At 43.7% G+C, this 16,522-nt stretch overlaps 5 protein-coding genes across 5 annotated transcripts; 1 reads left to right on the top strand and 4 right to left on the bottom strand.

Annotated features, from left to right (window-relative positions):
* Positions 1 to 547: 547 nt before the first annotated feature.
* Positions 548 to 1,152, bottom strand: BDW74DRAFT_164386 (uncharacterized protein). The gene has a single exon (XM_073726253.1). It carries the CDS (start codon positions 1,063 to 1,065, stop codon positions 643 to 645), a length of 423 nt encoding a protein of 140 aa, XP_073577562.1. The 5' UTR covers positions 1,066 to 1,152; the 3' UTR covers positions 548 to 642.
* On the bottom strand, positions 1,153 to 2,700 carry BDW74DRAFT_126533 (putative short-chain dehydrogenase/reductase family protein). Its single transcript, XM_073722185.1, has 2 exons — positions 2,317 to 2,700; positions 1,153 to 2,241 (listed from the first exon to the last, which is right to left on the bottom strand). Exons 1-2 carry the CDS (start codon positions 2,444 to 2,446, stop codon positions 1,388 to 1,390), a joined length of 984 nt encoding a protein of 327 aa, XP_073577561.1. The 5' UTR covers positions 2,447 to 2,700; the 3' UTR covers positions 1,153 to 1,387.
* Positions 2,701 to 2,951: 251 nt separating this feature from the next.
* Positions 2,952 to 4,250, bottom strand: BDW74DRAFT_164382 (GNAT family N-acetyltransferase). The gene has a single exon (XM_073726252.1). The coding sequence runs from the start codon at positions 4,089 to 4,091 to the stop codon at positions 3,363 to 3,365; it is 729 nt and encodes a 242-aa protein (XP_073577560.1). The 5' UTR covers positions 4,092 to 4,250; the 3' UTR covers positions 2,952 to 3,362.
* Positions 4,251 to 4,482: 232 nt separating this feature from the next.
* BDW74DRAFT_189910 (peptidylprolyl isomerase) lies at positions 4,483 to 5,509 on the bottom strand (the record flags this gene model as incomplete). The annotated part of the gene is made up of 4 exons (XM_073732076.1): positions 4,483 to 4,988; positions 5,049 to 5,180; positions 5,242 to 5,411; positions 5,473 to 5,509. 4 exons carry the CDS (start codon positions 5,507 to 5,509, stop codon positions 4,839 to 4,841), a joined length of 489 nt encoding a protein of 162 aa, XP_073577559.1. The 3' UTR covers positions 4,483 to 4,838.
* A 978-nt stretch (positions 5,510 to 6,487) lies between these two features.
* On the top strand, positions 6,488 to 8,649 carry BDW74DRAFT_164378 (uncharacterized protein). Its single transcript, XM_073726251.1, has 4 exons — positions 6,488 to 6,880; positions 6,931 to 7,871; positions 7,933 to 8,095; positions 8,145 to 8,649. The coding sequence occupies exons 1-4, from the start codon at positions 6,741 to 6,743 to the stop codon at positions 8,422 to 8,424; spliced, it is 1,524 nt and encodes a 507-aa protein (XP_073577558.1). The 5' UTR covers positions 6,488 to 6,740; the 3' UTR covers positions 8,425 to 8,649.
* Positions 8,650 to 16,522: the final 7,873 nt, after the last annotated feature.

The following is a 16,522-nucleotide window of genomic DNA, read 5'->3' as shown; positions in this document are numbered from 1 at the left end:
TGTATAGTAAAAGGGCGTGTATGTTAGGGGTTGGGAATAGCTTCACGAGGTCTAAAAGAGGTAAGAATTTAATATAAGCTAGCTATTAAGTTAGAATCCGGGCTTATAACTATAATACCTTTAAACTATACTAGCTAGGAATACTAATCAAATACTAGGGATTATATTAAAGGTAAAGAGCGTGATAAATTCTTTTGGTTTTAAGAATGCTTTGGAGTTTTTATAGGTAAAAGCAGAGGTACTGTAAACAACATTCATAGCCAAATTTGTTTACCGTTTGGAGGTTTGATACATCCAAACCTGTTCGGCTTATGACTTCGGTAGTTGGAGGCCTTGAATTACTAAGAATTCTCTGCCTCAGGTGACAAAGGTACCGTAATTCACGGGTGATCCGTCCACCCCTTTTAAGAGAGTTAGGCAAGGCCAGAGAGTGCTACTCAAAGTCTTGCAAGAGATCTTGAGGTATTCTCAACATTCAGGCAGTAAGAATGGAATAATATCAAAATGGGGAGTTCACTTACGATTTTTTGAAAAAAAAAAAAAAGAAAAAAAACCTTGGCCGCTTTTACCAATAACGAAACCGAAAACAAACCAAACTTATCAAGACGATCCTCCGCAAAGGCAACAAACAGAAGCAGGAAGCTACATTAACTTAGCATACATCTCCCCATCCTCATCCAGCTCCTTCTCACTAGCCATATACTCCCTAAAGCGCTGGAGACGCGAATTTCGTCGCTGGCGACGGAGGGCAGTGGTGCCGAGTTTCTGATCAGCGCTGCCTTCCAGACTGTCAGTCTGACCGGAGTTCAGATTCGAGTGCGAGGTCGAGTGCGGATGTTGCTCCTCCTCATTGCTGCTGGAGCGCTCGAGGGCGAGGGCAGCGAGGTCGGGCTTCTCGCGCTCGCCTTCGCTGGCGCTGCTCCGACGGCGCTGTTGCTGGTGGTGGTGGTGGGGTTGGAGCATGCGCTCGAGGAAGCCTTCTTTGTGGAGGGGGTCTGTTGCTTGGGTCAAGATGCGGGAAGGAATGCGAGGGGAGATTAGGGGGGGGCGCGGACCTTCAGGCATGGCTTTCTCTCACTGGTGTAAATAGTTAGTCTATTGTCACTGATACGAGGTGATGTGAGGTCAAAGGTGCAAATGCGGGAAAGCCAGAGGTCAGTCAACAAGATTGTTCTGAAGAGGATGTAGTTGTATTATGCTTTGTCCTTGCGTGCGTGGCGAGCCCGGACCGTCCAGAATCCGGGGGCGCCATGCACGTCACCACTCCACTGCCCACCACGATACCTATCTGACATAGATCCAGGGATCTGCAAAATAGATCAGAAACCGCAAGAACCAAGGCCCAAGTCATCCGATCTAGATAGCCAATCGCACCGACATTGGTAGATCACAGCTTTACCCCGCCTTTCCTCAGCTCCGCTTCCGTCCACTCCCAGAGCCTCCTCCCCATATTCTTATCGGTGACATATCGATTCCTCGGCTTCCGAATACCGACAGGAACATAGTATCCCCCATTAACGAGCTCACTCTTCTTCGCGCCCACCGCAGCCCAAAGCTGATTCCACGCGCCTTGCTCAACTTTCGTCCCAACCATCCCCATGAGCTTGATGAACCCCGCCGCAAGCGGGTTACTCGCCCCAACAGCACCGTAAAGATCCGTCACAATAATACCAGGGTGTACAGAAACCGCCGTGATAGACGGATAGCGACGCGCAAGCTCCGCCGCGAAAAGGATATTAGCGGCCTTGGAGGCACCATACCGCGCATGCGTGTTACACTGCTTCAACTTCGCCTGATCAAGTATCGTCTCAAAGTCCGGCGCAAGATTATGCCCGATCGACGAGAGCGAGACGACGCGGACGTCGGAGCCCGGCTGCTCGGCTGTCTTGAGGAGTGTTGGGAGAAGCAATTTCGTCAGTAAGAAGTGGCCCGTATGGTTCGTGCCCAGCTGGATCTCGTGTCCGAGATCTGTTTCGCCGGGTGGGAGGGACATGACGCCCGCGTTGAGAATTAGGATATCGAGGCGCGACGCATGCGCTTTGAAGAATTCGGCTGCATCCTGGATTGATTTCGTGGAAGTGAGGTCTAGCGGAAGCCAAGTGATTTTGACGTTCGGCGCCGTCGACTCAAGCTCCGTTATCGCATTCTGCGCCTTCTCCTCAGATCGCGCGGCGAGAAAGACGTGCTCGGGGTTATGCTTGATAATCTGACGGATCGTCTCTTTCCCTAGACCGGCGTTCCCTGCGTGCCCCTGTCAGCACCTTATCTCGAAATCTTATACCCAAGTATAATTTCTTTTGCGAATCGAGCGCTTACCCCCCGTAACAAGCACAACCTTCCCATCCAGATCGGGGATATCGCGCTGCGGGCGGAAACTCACGCCGCCGATGTAATTTGTCGGATTCAGGTTTGCCCAGACGAAGGAGGCCGCTGCTGTAATGAACATAGTTGCGTCTGGAGCTTAAGTAAAGATAAAGCAAGAAAGGAGGCCGGGTTATTTAGCAGGGCGGCCCCGTAGATAAATACGCCGATGGTGCAACCGCGGTTGATCTTCACGGGTGCGGGCCAGGGGAACGTCATTTCGTATCGCTCGCATTTGCAGATCTTGGGGCCTTTGTGCTGTGGCGGGCTTGGGAGGATATCCGAGGGACGGCATCGGGAGGAGTCTTGGACGATCGTCTCTTAATTGCTGAGATAGAGAAGTCCTGTTTCTGTCGGTAAATCCTTTGTTGGGATGATTGTGGATGATGACAAGGTTCTGCAGCGAAAAGTAAGTGGTTACACAACAGGTGCACAAAGTGTGCACAAATTGCACATAAATTTATGCCTATCACATGACGCCGGTATGTCCACCTCCCATCACGGAAATAATGAGGGATTACCTACGCTATAATGCTTCTATCAACAAGTTGCTTACTACGATAACGAGGCGAAATATGTCAAAAGAAGAACGAATTTTGACTTTTATTTGGCGGATCGAGACCTAGGTCGCAGAGGAGCGCAAGAGACATCCATGAAGACCGCTTAAGATAGAGACAGGCCAGTCAAGAGCCACATCGAGTGCCAGTAACAGAACAACAAAAACACAGAAACCATGAGAGCTTTTCACAGACGAATTAAAAGCCAAAAGTCAACTGAGAGAAAGACAGAGACAGGCAAGATCAGGCATCAAATATAAGACGCACAGGCACATTTTGAGAAGCGAAAGAGAACAAAAGGAAAGGAAATCAGGATCAGGCGGATGAGGATCAGGGGTATGTAGCACAGGAGAACACCAGCTTCAGAAGAAAACAGTGGAAAGCAGTCCAGCCAAACTCCCGCTCCGAAGACACACAGTGACACAAGAGAACACAAGCTCAAGCCTAAAGCGACCCAAGAACACGCTGCGCAGCCTGACGAAACTCAACAAGCTTCTTCTTCTGCTTACCGGCGTCATTAAAATTCTTAGGGTCAAGCCAGCCCTCAAACCCCTTCTTCAGAGCCGGCCAGTCATCACGCAAGATGGCATAGTAGACGGTATCGCGATTACACCCCTTAACAACCATATGCTGACGAAAGAGGCCCTCATACTGAAACCCAAAGCGGAGAGCAGCACGCATGGAGGTCTCATTAAGCGAATGACACTTCCACTCAATACGACGGAAGCCCAGGTCTTCGATTGCATGCTTGAGGAGGAGGTAGACGGCCTCTGTGGCGCCGGTGGTGGCCTGGAGGGGCTTTGTGAAGACGACGTGGCCGATCTCGAGGCGGAGGTTGGAGGGGGAGATGGACATGTAGGAGATATAGCCGATTGCTTTACCGGTGGTCTTGAGGTTTGGGCGGGCGTCGAGGATCGCGAAGAGGACGGTGTCGTCGCATGAGATCGCGGCGGCAAGGGTTGAGCGCAGGTCCGAGAGCTCGGCGAAGGGGCCGACGGGCACCCAGTCCCACAAGGCGGTTTGCTGGGGGTTGGCGTTGTTCACGAAGGGGAAGAGCTCGTCAGCGTGGTTGGGGGTCAAGGAGACGAGCTTGATGGTGCGGCCGGGGAGGGTGGTTGCGGTGGGATTGGTTGCTGCTGAGAGGGTGACCATGGCCGAAGCAGTGGGAGACATTTTGTTTTGCTTTTGAGAAATCGAGGAGAGATCGAGGAGAGATTGAGGAGAGATTGAGGAAGAGCTGGAAGACGAGCTGGAAGAAGGCCTTGAGCAAATGACTCAAGATGGTCTGAGAGCAGGGGGTGTGGATGGTAGTTGAGGTGAGGTGTTGAGGAAGATGGTATTATTTAATATGTGTGAGATTTGTTGTACTTATGTGTGGGTGAGAAAGCCGGTCCCGGGCGAAATCCTGCACAGGCCTGAGCCCCAAATCACGGGACTGTTCTGGCCTGTCCTGGTCTGAGATGTCAGCATGGTGTTTTACAGAACCCCTAGACTTTGATACTCACATTCACCATCCTGGACCCACCCAGGATCTATGCCCCCCATTCAGGCTGTCCAAATTTATCCACAGGAAAAGCTAGAGCTGCGAATTGTCAGTTCCTAGTTCGAGATTCACTCAATTGTTTCGGCCTAGATGGTTGCTTCGGCCGGTGTTCGTCCTGTTAGATGTTATCCGATCCATTTATTTCGGAACACGCATACGAATACGCCAGGCAACGCTGCATGCAGGTCTCCGGGGGCGGCACAAATGTCGCCGCAACTAGAGATAACCCAATCTACGACCAATGACACAAAATATTTAGCCTACGGTATCAATGCTGGCGAGGTTGCATGCAAACACAGAGCGTCAGAAACACACTGCGCCGCGGAAGCTCACTTCATTTCAACTATTAAGGTAACCAGGATTCCTCTTCATAACGCTTAAACGGTACCGGAGTTGGTGATGACGATCTTCTTGGAGGTAGTACCGCTGCGGGAACCGAGCTTCTCGACCTCATCGACAACGTTCTGGCCGGAGACGACCTCACCGAAGACGACGTGGGCACCGTCGAGCCAAGAGGTCTTGACAGTCTATAGATGGATAGTATTAGTTTCCAATTCCTATTTTATGGGTTTGGCTTCGCGACTCACGGTGATGAAGAACTGAGAGCCGTTGGTGTTGGGGCCGGCGTTGGCCATGGAGAGCTGGTAGGGCTTGGTGTGCTTCAGGGTGAAGTTCTCGTCGGCGAACTTCTCGCCGTAGATGGACTTGCCACCAGTACCCTGGGATCCAAACATTAACATTCCAGCCCAATTACCCTTGATTTCAGCGCAGGCGACTCACGTTCTGGCGGGTGAAGTCACCACCCTGGAGCATGAACTGGGGGATGACACGGTGGAAGGGGGAGCCCTTGTAACCGAAGCCGTGCTGACCGGTAGCGAGCTCACGGAAGTTTTTGGCGGTCTTGGGGACGACGTCGTCGAAGAGCTTGAACTCGACGCGGCCGAGAGGGGCTGGCGGGGTATTAGCATTAGCAGGAAGCGCAAAACGCCAGCAAGGCAAGAAAAAACATACCGTCGTTGGCGGAGATGTCGAAGAAAACGTTGGCCATTGTGACGGTAATTGAGGTACTCGTACTCGGGTGGATGAGACTGGGAGGGGAGAAGAAGAAGAGGGAGATTTGGGGCCGGAGCAGGAGCTCCTTATATCATAAATTCTCAGTGCGGGGCACTCGAGGACCCCGCCTTTGTCAGCACTCACCACGGCCTCAAGCTCTCCAGCCAGCCAGCCGGCCAACCACCTTGTCGGTGCAGCACGGAATCGAGATTCCAATCAGCTATTTCCGGCGTCCCACAGGCCTGCGGCGTGAGCCACCAAGGTGCGTTTATTCGTGGTGTCCCGAGGTCCAGATCTGGACGCGATCTTCGTCTTCGGTGCGAGTCTGGAGTTTGGTTGTCTTTCGTCATTCTTGGCGCCCGAGCTTGAGGACTGTGCGCAATGCGTTGCGCGTCGTTTGGAGCCTAGAGTACTCAGTATCAATATTATAGCAATAAGATATTTACCTCTAGCTGTGCCTGCAGTGCTTAAATACACGTGGCTTCCTTTCAATCCCAGGGTGTCGGCGACGCGTCGCAACTGCAGTCAACAAACCCCGCCGGGTGGTGTCTTGCTGCCTTTCTGCCTGAGGCGGTCAGCTCCACCATTGTTGCCTGAGGCTGCCAGGTGCATCAGCTTGATTGAGAAATGGGAAAGCGATCAGATGCAGCTCAAGCATGTCGAAGAAGAGAAGCCTCTTTAAGTATCTCATAGTGGGAGCTATATATTGGTCTCCAAAAGGTTGGAGACTGATCAAAAATCTGCTCGCTTTCTAAATGTTTCCCCTACCCAATTGCAAATATATATAGCCGGCTCGTGAAGCTTGGGAGGGAATTTATATGGCACCACGGCACCTTAATGGCCATAGTCATGCCAAGTGGACTAGGAGAGCATAGTAGAAAGAAAAGATACAAAGTGCCTGGCGCAAGTTCAGAGGGCCCAAAGAAAGGCTTTGTTGCCATTGCGGACGTCATTCATAGATTGTCTACCTTCAGTTTACTGCTTCCCTTGCGGCGGTCACCAGACTTTCTTCTTACCACTCGCATCGCTTTTCATCATCAAGCGCACCTATATTCTACAATCCATCGAATTAGCCAGCCAATGCATTTGCGTCGCTTCCGGTTGCTTTCTTTTTCGAGCACGAGATCAGAGCGGGGAAGTTGATTCCGACTAGGGTGGTGCGCTCTCCTTAAACTCCCACAAGCTGCGGAATCCCGATCTGAACCACATCTCGCGGTCGCACAACCATGGCACCAAATATCGAAGGCAGCGGAGTACAAATACTGGCGAGGGAGGACACTGATACGAATGCAGCCCAAAAGCCTCAAATCGATAATTTCTGGTCGCTAAGATGGACCGTTGGTGATGGATGGTGGCATCGTTCAAGGTGAGCACTCAATACAAGAGTAACACACTGCGTGATCTCTGACTCTCCAGCTACGTCGGCGCCCTTCTTTTCAACATCGCAGCGTTTATCCTTCCAGCACTATACAGTACACTCGTTAAGATATGGATCGCCAACATCGATTCCTCGCTCGTCGTTACCACCGACGTCTACACCTACATCGGGACCGTGGCGGAGGTGCTCAACGAAGGCCTCCCGCGGGCAGTGTGGGTTACGATCGCCGATAAAGAGGCTCGCTCGTTCAAGGCACGACTCGGACTTGCGCATACCCTTTTCATCTTCCAGTCGATCCTCGGCCTGATCATGAGTATTGCCTTTGCAGCCGCAGCCAGATCGTTCTCCTCGGCGTTCGTGCCCCACGATGTCCGCGAAGCCAGCATCACTTACGTCCGGATTAGCGCTTTCTCAGCCTTTAGTTCGGCCATTGAAGTCGCAGTTTCCAACGCGACGCGCGCGCTCGATAAGCCGGACGTCCCGTTCTTCATTAGCTCGGTCAAGGTCGCGGTCAACATCGTCCTTGACTTCCTCATTATCTCCAAGTTTCACGTTGGCAGTTGGACGCCAGGCGTTAACATGCAGGCTGCCATTCGCCTTGCCTGTGACCTCGTTGCTGCCACCGCCGGCCTGCTGTACTTTTTCGGGACCACAAGTATTGAGCGAATTGGCCGTCGGCTCCACTGGAAGAGCGAGTTGCCTACCGTGGCCGGGTTTCTGGTTCTACTCAAACCCGGTTCGCTCACATTCGTTGAGTCCGCCATCCGCAATGCATTATACCTCTGGCTGGTTTCAGGGGTTATAGCCATGTCGGCTGACTACGCTACCGCATGGGGTGTCTTCTCGACTATCAGATGGGGACTAATAATGGTACCCATCCAAGCTCTAGAGGCAACGACTCTAGCTTTTGTCGGCCATGCCTGGGGACAGCTGAGGCAGAAGGACGATGGACGTCATCGATCATGGACAATGCTTTACAGTACAGCCCTGCGAGCCTTCGTATCTCGCAATTCATCAAGATCTCAGCTAATAATAAACAGTGGTCATTCGACCCGCAATCCTCTCCGTCGCCATCGTTTTTGTCATAGAGATACCGCTCCTCATCTTCATGTCGCTATTTGGCTGTGAGCGCTTCGCCTTCTGGCTCAGTCAGTCAAACCGGGTATCGGACATCGTTGCGCACATGTGGCATACTATCGACTGGTAAGCCCTGCCCGTGAAGTCCCGAAACCTTTCTCTAAAAATTGTGCAGGTGCTACATCCTCTACGGAATTTCGACCCAACTCGCCGCCATCCTCCTCGCGACCCGAACGTCATGGTATCTAGCGCAATCCCTCATTTCTAATCTCTTCTATGTTCTTCCCTGGGCGATCGTATGCCAGGTAGCATACTTGGATGCGGATAATGCATGGACATACCACAGCCTGGTGTTTGGCGGAAGCTTGGTATTCTCGTTTGGAGAGATTCTGATCGTGGATGCGTTTTGGGCTTGGCGGTTCCTGCGGGGGAAGCTATCTACTCAAAAGATTTAGGGAGATGAATCGTAACAGGATTTATGCTGTGGGTGTTGAGTATGATGTGAATATGACGAGGCTGAATATGATATGCGATACAACAAATATCGTCGTCTTTCTTCGAACGCTGCTTTAACCCTGTTAGACAATATTTGAGGTATCTCGGTAAAAAGTAAGAAACTACCAAGATGTTTCTAGTAGTTTTTTAGTCCCAATACAATAGTCCATAGTAGCAAGATCAGCACAATCCCAACGCCCTAGAGCGCGTTCGAATGCATATGAAAAGAATATGCCCCCTGCCACTCATACAACCTTGACTCGCCCCCCACCCCCGAAAGGCGACTCATTACACCGACTAGTCCTTGTGACTAATATGAAGCGGTGCGAACTGGCCAGAGAAGCGAAGATACCTAAAATTTCCTCTGCTATGAACGGACTGCCCTGCCACTTATTAAAGCCAGCGGACGTCTAGGCGTACCCCCGGGGCCTGCCATGAACCACAACCACATTCTCCTTGCCCCAGCCCCAGCCCGCAGGAATAGCACAGATATGTGTGATCGTAAAGCCCGGACCTGAGCAAGAAAGAGCGATCTACCAACCCAAACTCATTCACTTAAGGTAAGGTCTGGCATTCCAAGTTCCCGCCGTGCTCATCGCTGTCGCCAAGACTGAAGACTGAAGCCTGAACGGCCGCCCCACAATGACCGAGCCCTAACTTACCGTATTGCCCGGGCTCTGGCCAGGAGGGTAATGGTAATGGCATATGCTGCCGGTCAATCGGACGGGGCGATAATCTCCTACGGATCAACCCTCAACGGACTTCTGGAGTATCGGAACCACAATTCTTTTGGAGTATCCCGCTTGTGCTTGTAAGATGACGGCGGGGTAGGTAGCGCTAGCGCTAGTGCTATAAACAAGTGCGGAGGTGGAGGTGGACGTCGGGCTTGTATGGTACCTAGGTAGGTATTTCTACCGTCCAAAAAACTACGAGCACCTCCTTCCTGCCTGATCCGGACGTTGCTGCTTTAACAGGGTGAGCCCGGTGAGTCAGGTAATCCGCTTACTATTAAAGGTGATTTGCTCACCCTTTAAGATTATTTACTCACCCCTTAAGATAATTTGCTTACCTATTTAAGGTGATTTGCCCACCCTTTAATACCTATAATTACCTTATACTCACCTTGTCCCCTCTTTGTGTCTACACTATCTCTTTAGCTGCTTTACTAAGAAAGTTAACATGCCGCATTAAAAATAAAAACAGGCCTGGCTATTAAAGCCTAACCCACTGCTACGCCTAATAAAATAGTGCTAGAAAGTCCTCTTTCTTTCTTACTCTTTGTAAGGCCCATGACATTATACATAGCCCTTCCACAAGAACTTAGAGATATCCGCGGAGGATCCTCCGCGGATAGGCTAAGTCAGCACTCATACTAACTCAGCGCGCATAAAGGATACCTATCCTCTGTAAGGGGAGAGTTTTAATTCTTAGTATTAATTTTATAATAAAGCCAGTTTCTAGAGAAAGGCTTTTAAACCCTTTTATTCTTATTCTTTTAAATATATTATACCCTTTTATACTATTTATAAAATTTATATTTATTCTATTAGGGAATCTGTCCTATATACTAACCATGATAGTTTATTTAAAAACAACTTGTTAAAGAGGAAAAAATCATTAAGGATATTAAAAAAGTAAAGCATATGTTTACATATTATAATCTTATAAATATTCTTGTCTTATTATAAAATAATAATGATCCTGTTTTTATCTACCCGAGGTATAAAGTATAAATAATATTTATTATTTAAATATACTGCTACTTAGGCGCTTAAATTAGCATATTTATACCAGATATATATAAGGTCCTTGGCCTTAGAAGGGGTTAGCGAATAGTGTGAAAGGGTGTAATACACCTAAAAGGATAAGAATAAAAGGGTTTAAAAGCCTTTTTCTAGAAACTGGCTTTATTATAAGATTAATACTAGGGATTAAAACTCTCCCCTCGCGGAGAACAGGTATTCTTTATACACGCTAAGTTAGTATAAGTGCTAACTTAGCCTATCCGCGGAGAATCCTTTATGGATATCTTTAAGTTCTTATAAAAGGGCTATATATAATATTATAGGCCTTATAACTACCCCCCCCCTTTTACAGCCTTAATTTCTTAAGGCCTATATTCTTATAGTTTTTATAACTAGCTTAGATATCCTAAAGCACCCTTAAAAAACCTCCGCGGCAGCCTAAAAAAAAACCCTTTATAAGAAAAAAAAAGAATTCTTACTATATAATAAAAAAAGGTATACTTCCTAATATACTACTGCCCTTATAACCTGTTATACACAGCCTTAAGAGCTCTTTTTAATTATATTAAGTTTTTATAAGTGCCCTTTTTTAAAGTGTTAGGCCTTGCCCTGTAAGATTATTTATTCCCTTATGCGTTAAGATTTCTTGCAGATTATAAACATGTATTATTATTACAGGTGCCTTAATATATTTAATTATCTTTATATATTTCCTTGCATCTTAAGTGTAATACTTCCGCGAGCATGGTCTCCGCAGGATAAAGGCTATTTTAATATTATAAACCTTATAAAAATTTACTAGGTATCCTGTACTTTTAGCCCCCCTCCTGCTTTGTGTATTATCCAGGAAGTTTAGTAAGAAGGTTAAAAAAATATAACTCTTATAATAGCACCTGCTGGCTATACTTATTATTGCCTGCGGGAGAAGTATTATTTTAGGTTATTCTTTTTATATTAGTTCTTAATACTAGAATACCCTTTTATTCTCTCCCTTTTCTTTTTTTTCTTCCTTTTTAATAATATACTTTAAGAACTCTGTAAGTATGGCCATTCCTTCACGGATTCTTTATTATTATTTATTTTATATTATTTTTAGGTTATTTTTAAAAGGTCCTCCTGGTTCTTAGCCCTTTTATAGCTATGGCTTATAAGGTCTTCTAGGTGCTCATAAGTAACATGCTCTAACACCTTTATCCTTATATTTTTCTTACCTTTTATTATATATTTTTTATTTTAAAATTACTATATAAGGTTCTCTTGGCTCTTAGTTACTTATTAGCTTTAGTAAGTAAGATTTTATAAATACTTTTAAGTAATATACTCTAGTATTATACTCTTTTACTTTACTTTTATAGCCCTTGCAAGCAGGTAATTATTAACTTGTATATAAATCTTTAAGTTATTAAAAATACCTCCTGCTACCACTGCTCCCCTGTTCCTGGCCTTTCTTATACCCCCGCCCGCGGCCGCTCGCGGCCTTAATCTTTAGGCTGGCCTGGGTGTTAACAACCAGTAGTGTTTTAACCTCTAGCTAAATTTAATAAATACCCTTTCTCCTTATATAGTTACCCAGGGAAACATAACCATAATACTATTTAATATTATTACATGGTTACTAGCTATTATAAGTATTCCTAATACTTCTCTTGTATATACACTAATACCTTGTAATTACCCGGCCACCTTATAATTAATATACCCCCTGCCTAAGGTGGACCACTCTCCAGGGAGGCCTGGGATACCTTACCTCTGGGCATGGTAATAGTTAATAACTAGGCTATAGCTTGGTTTGTTAACTATTCAGGGAATATATTATTTTATTAGGGAACCTTCTTTATAAATAACCCTTTAATCCTGCCTGGCCTTACACCCTGGGATGGCACTAAGCCCCTGTCTAGCTAAGAAAAATAATAGATTTTTACCCTAGTATATAGGCACATATGTTAGTGCGGCTATGCCAGTAAGATCTAGATTATAAACTATGTATAAACTCACAAGGCCATTCTTATAACACGCGCCGGAAATAAACCTTCTTATAGCTATAAGTATACTAAGTGCTATTACCTGTTTACTAGGATTAGTAAAGGCCAACCTGTATTTATAAAATATATCTCTAGGGGGATTAGCAAGAAGTATAATAATTATTTATATTACTTAACTCCTTATTCTTTACGTGAGACTAGGTAGTCTGGTCAGGCACTGCAGGCTTAAGTTCTGGTAAATAGTCACTAGTTAATTTACCTGTAAAGCCTTCTCCTGTAGGGATAATAAGCTCCATTCCCTGTGCCCATGAGGCATACGCGTATAATAGCAATTTTTGTGAAGGATGATTAGGCGTTGGTTTAAAAGGGGAGGATACTATTAATTAGGTTTGCGAAGAATATTTTTACCTTATTTTTATCTTTTTTATTTTAAATAAGATTTCTTTTTCCTTTTTATTATATACTTCTTATACACCTGTAAGTGCTTTAAGTTTTTAACTAGCTCCTTTATAACCTTTTTATATTTTAATTACTTTACTTAAAGCTACTTAAGATTATTAACACCTGGACCTAGAATATCCTTTATATAATACTATTTTTTATCCTTATTTATAAACCTGGTTTTATAATACTCACGGGTATTCACTCTCTTTATCTCCTTATGTTCACGGAGCATGAATATATAAAATATATTATATATATAAAGACTAGCTAGTAAAGCTATATAATAAGTATTCTATCCTATCTACTCTACCACCCTCCGCGGACTAGACCGGAGCTAATCTAACTTTTGGTTTGGCCTTATCCGTGACTAATTTGCATTGCTAATCTAAATATAGTTACTAACCTAAAAGGTTCTCGCGACCCTTTTTATATTATAATACTTTATTTATAAGGCCTAAGTAGCTTTAATACCCTTCCTGGCCTCCTCGCGGATCTCCTGGAGGTGTCTTGTCCAGTTAGACACCTCACGGGATATCTTATCCCCCAGTTCCGAGTCCAGTGCAATAACCCTGGGATTTATTTTATATACCACGCGGAATAATGTATCCCGAATAAATGCCTGCCGCAAGTTATTATACACAAACTTTATAAGAGGCAGATAATTAACCTAATTATCCTATAAGAAGTTAATATATCCTTGTAAGAATTATTTTAAAATACTATTTAAGTATTTTATTTAGCTATTTATTTATAAATAATATGCAGTACTTATTAAGTACTTTACTAAGATATAATATATAAAGTCTAACTAAAACCCCTTTATAAAGACACTCCCATGGTTTATTATAATATTTACAGGCACGCCATGTAACTAGAATACCTTATAAATTACCAGGTAAGCTAGTTCAAGGCCCTTAATTAACTTTTTTATGGGGATAAAGTAAGCTATCTTGCTTATTTTATTTACTATTACTAGAATAGTATTATATACCTCCCGCAAGCTATTAAGATCTTTTGTTTTAATACTCGCAGGCAGGTTTATAATAAAATCCATGCTAATCTGCTCCTAGGGCTCCGCGGGTACTAGCAAAGGCTAAAGTAAGCCTTGTTACTTGCTATAAATTACCCTTAAACCCTGGCAGATGCCACACAACTTACAGTACTTCCTAATAAAGTCACGCATCTCTGGCTAAAAGAATCTTTGCTTAACCAGCTCCAAGGTTCTTTTTTCTGTAAAGTGCCCCGTAAATAGGTTATCATGTAACTTTATAAGAATTTTTATTTATAACTAGTAATAATTTAAAATATATAACCTTTCCTAGTTATATAAAAGACCCTGCTGCACATGCCATTATTTTTATGGCTGTAAAGTGCTTTTATACACCTTAGGGTTCCTCCCCTGTAATTTACATTTATAAATTATACCCAGGACCTTTCTTGCCAAGGGATCCTGCTTTAAGAAAGCTGGTAAACTCTTTAAGATTTTTTACAAGGAATCTAGCTTAAATAGCCCCTTTTTTTTATAAATCCTTTTTACCTTTTTATAAGGAACCTCTATCTTTAATAAAGAATTATTATTATTAATAGTTATAGCTACAAGCTATACCTGCCCGAGCTACCAGGGACCTAACCTATTTATATAAGTTATAGACTAGTCCCTTCCCAGGTCTTCTTATAAAGCCTATATTATAATACTTTTTATAATTATACTTAAGGATATATCCTCCTGGGCACCTTGTGTGTTTATAATATTTAATTACTAAAGCAGCTTTTATTTTACTTGCTCCGCGTGACCCTTTTAGTCTTCTTCATGTTAACTATCTTGCATATAATTAATTCTTTGTGAAGGTCTATCTGCAGGGTTTAATTTCCCTGCATAATAAGTAATTTAAAACCAGAACCTAGCCAAAAACTAAGACTAATAAATCTACATCCGCGAGAGCACCTTTATTAGTAACTAGAATATAGCCAGCGCCCTATGGTCCATGACCACCTTAACCTCTCGTGACACACCTTAAAGATAGTGCCTTTACTCGCGGAAGGACTTTATAATGGCCAGGAGCTCTTGCTTTCCTGTTATATAATTATATTTTAATATAATAAGTTTCCGCAAGAAAAAAGCCACTGGCTTTCATATTTTATTTAAATATAACTAAGTTAATACTCCGCAAAGACCACCTTCTAAGGCAGCTGTCTCCACCCGCGTGAGTAACTTCTTTATAAAATAATTTAATCTTATTATCTTCTTAAACTTCTCCTTAAGGAAGTTCACTGCCTCACGGGCCACCGGGGTTATTACTAACCCCTTATCCTTAACTATCCTCGCGGGACTATCCTTAGGCTTTTTAAGAAGATTTGTAAGGACTACTGTTACTGCTGTGTAGGCATGGATAAACCTGTAGTACTAATTAATAAACCTAAGAAATGCAAGAATATCATGTACTATCTCTGGCATAGGCTACTTTTAAATTATAACCACTTGTGATTCCTTTATCTTAACTCTGTTAGGTGTGATAATATACTATAGGAAGTTAATTCTCTGTATAGTAAAGCTATATTTACTTTACTTATAATATAGCCCTGCCCCGCGGAGCCTTTTAAGCACCTCGCGGACATGCTCCTTGTGACTATTTATATCTTGTAAGAATATAATAATATTATTAATATACATAATCACTGTGATATCCAGCAAATCTTGGAAGACCTAGTTTATAAACCCTTAAAACATCACAGGGGCGTTTATAAGCCTAAACAGTATTATTAAGTACTTAAATAATCTATACTTTATATAAAAGGCTGTCTTTTACTTATCCCCTCTTATAATTTAAATCTAATTATAGGCATCCCGGAGATTTAACTATGTATAAATCCTCGTGCTACTTAATCTCGTGATTATCTTATTAATAAGAGGAAGTGGATAATAATTCTTTATAAATATGGTATTTAACCCGCGGAAGTCCACGCACACACGGACTCTGCCATTCTTTTTAGGCATATATAATAGTAGTGCCCTAGCTAAAGATTTAGATAAATAAATCTATTTTTTTATAAGCATATTTTATATATATTTATAAATAACTGCAGTCTCCTGCAGAGAATAATAATACAAGGGCCTAAATAGCAGCTCCTTACCTTTCTTAATCTTAATCTTAAGATTAACCCCTTTATAATAGGGTGGAAGTTATTAAGATTCCTTTTTTAAAAAGATAATTGTAAAATCCCTGCACTAATTCAGCAGCTCATTACCTAATATAATCTGTTTAATCTTTATCACGCTGATTTAGAAGGGTTATAACTAGTCCTCGTGGACTTTTTTATAAACTCTTCCGCAGAGACCCCTTTTACTTAATAATCTTGCTTTATAAAGGTTAATTCCTTTAAAGCCCAGACAGTCCGCGGGTTATAGGTCTTTAATTATAGTATTCCTAGTATTATTTATTTTATGTCCGGGGAAACCACTGCAAGCACCCTAAACTCCTTCCAGTTCCTATGCAAGTCCTGGAGGTTTATATTTACCTCCGTGATACCCTTATTCCGCACTTGCCCTTTATTAATAGCACGCGTGAATGTTTAATATAGCAAGATCTTCTATCCTGCCTGCTTTGCAAGAAGAGAAGGAACTATATTTACTTTACTTTTATAATTTATAAGCACCTTGTGATTTATAACTGCCCTGCTAGGTAAGGTAATCTTTATAGGTAAGACTATTTACCTTATAAATACTTAATTTATCTTTAGCTAAGATTATTTACTAATAACTGCAGTTACTATTATAAGGTCCTTATATTATTTTTTATTTTTTACCTTTTTCTTAAGATATAGATAATCTAGTTTAATATGCCTAATCTTTTTATAATAGTAATACTAAGGCTCCCACTTCTTCCTTT

This window comes from Aspergillus multicolor, assembly GCF_047715735.1.
Source record: "Aspergillus multicolor strain CBS 133.54 unplaced genomic scaffold BDW74scaffold_69, whole genome shotgun sequence".
NCBI classification, from domain to species: domain Eukaryota; kingdom Fungi; phylum Ascomycota; class Eurotiomycetes; order Eurotiales; family Aspergillaceae; genus Aspergillus; species Aspergillus multicolor.
The sequence above is the reverse complement of the archived record's forward strand: the minus strand, read 5'-3'. Positions and strand labels throughout refer to the sequence as shown.

Coding starts and splice junctions, on each gene's coding strand:
- BDW74DRAFT_164378 (XM_073726251.1), top strand. CDS start 6,741: ATGGCACCAAATATCGAAGGCAGCGGAGTACAAATACTGGCGAGGGAG. Junction 6,881..6,930: donor GGATGGTGGCATCGTTCAAG/GTGAGCACTCAA, acceptor CTGACTCTCCAG/CTACGTCGGCGCCCTTCTTT. Junction 7,872..7,932: donor ATCATGGACAATGCTTTACA/GTACAGCCCTGC, acceptor AATAATAAACAG/TGGTCATTCGACCCGCAATC.
- BDW74DRAFT_126533 (XM_073722185.1), bottom strand. CDS start 2,446: ATGTTCATTACAGCAGCGGCCTCCTTCGTCTGGGCAAACCTGAATCCG. Junction 2,242..2,316: donor GGTTGTGCTTGTTACGGGGG/GTAAGCGCTCGA, acceptor AGGGGCACGCAG/GGAACGCCGGTCTAGGGAAA.
- BDW74DRAFT_164386 (XM_073726253.1), bottom strand. CDS start 1,065: ATGCCTGAAGGTCCGCGCCCCCCCCTAATCTCCCCTCGCATTCCTTCC.
- BDW74DRAFT_164382 (XM_073726252.1), bottom strand. CDS start 4,091: ATGTCTCCCACTGCTTCGGCCATGGTCACCCTCTCAGCAGCAACCAAT.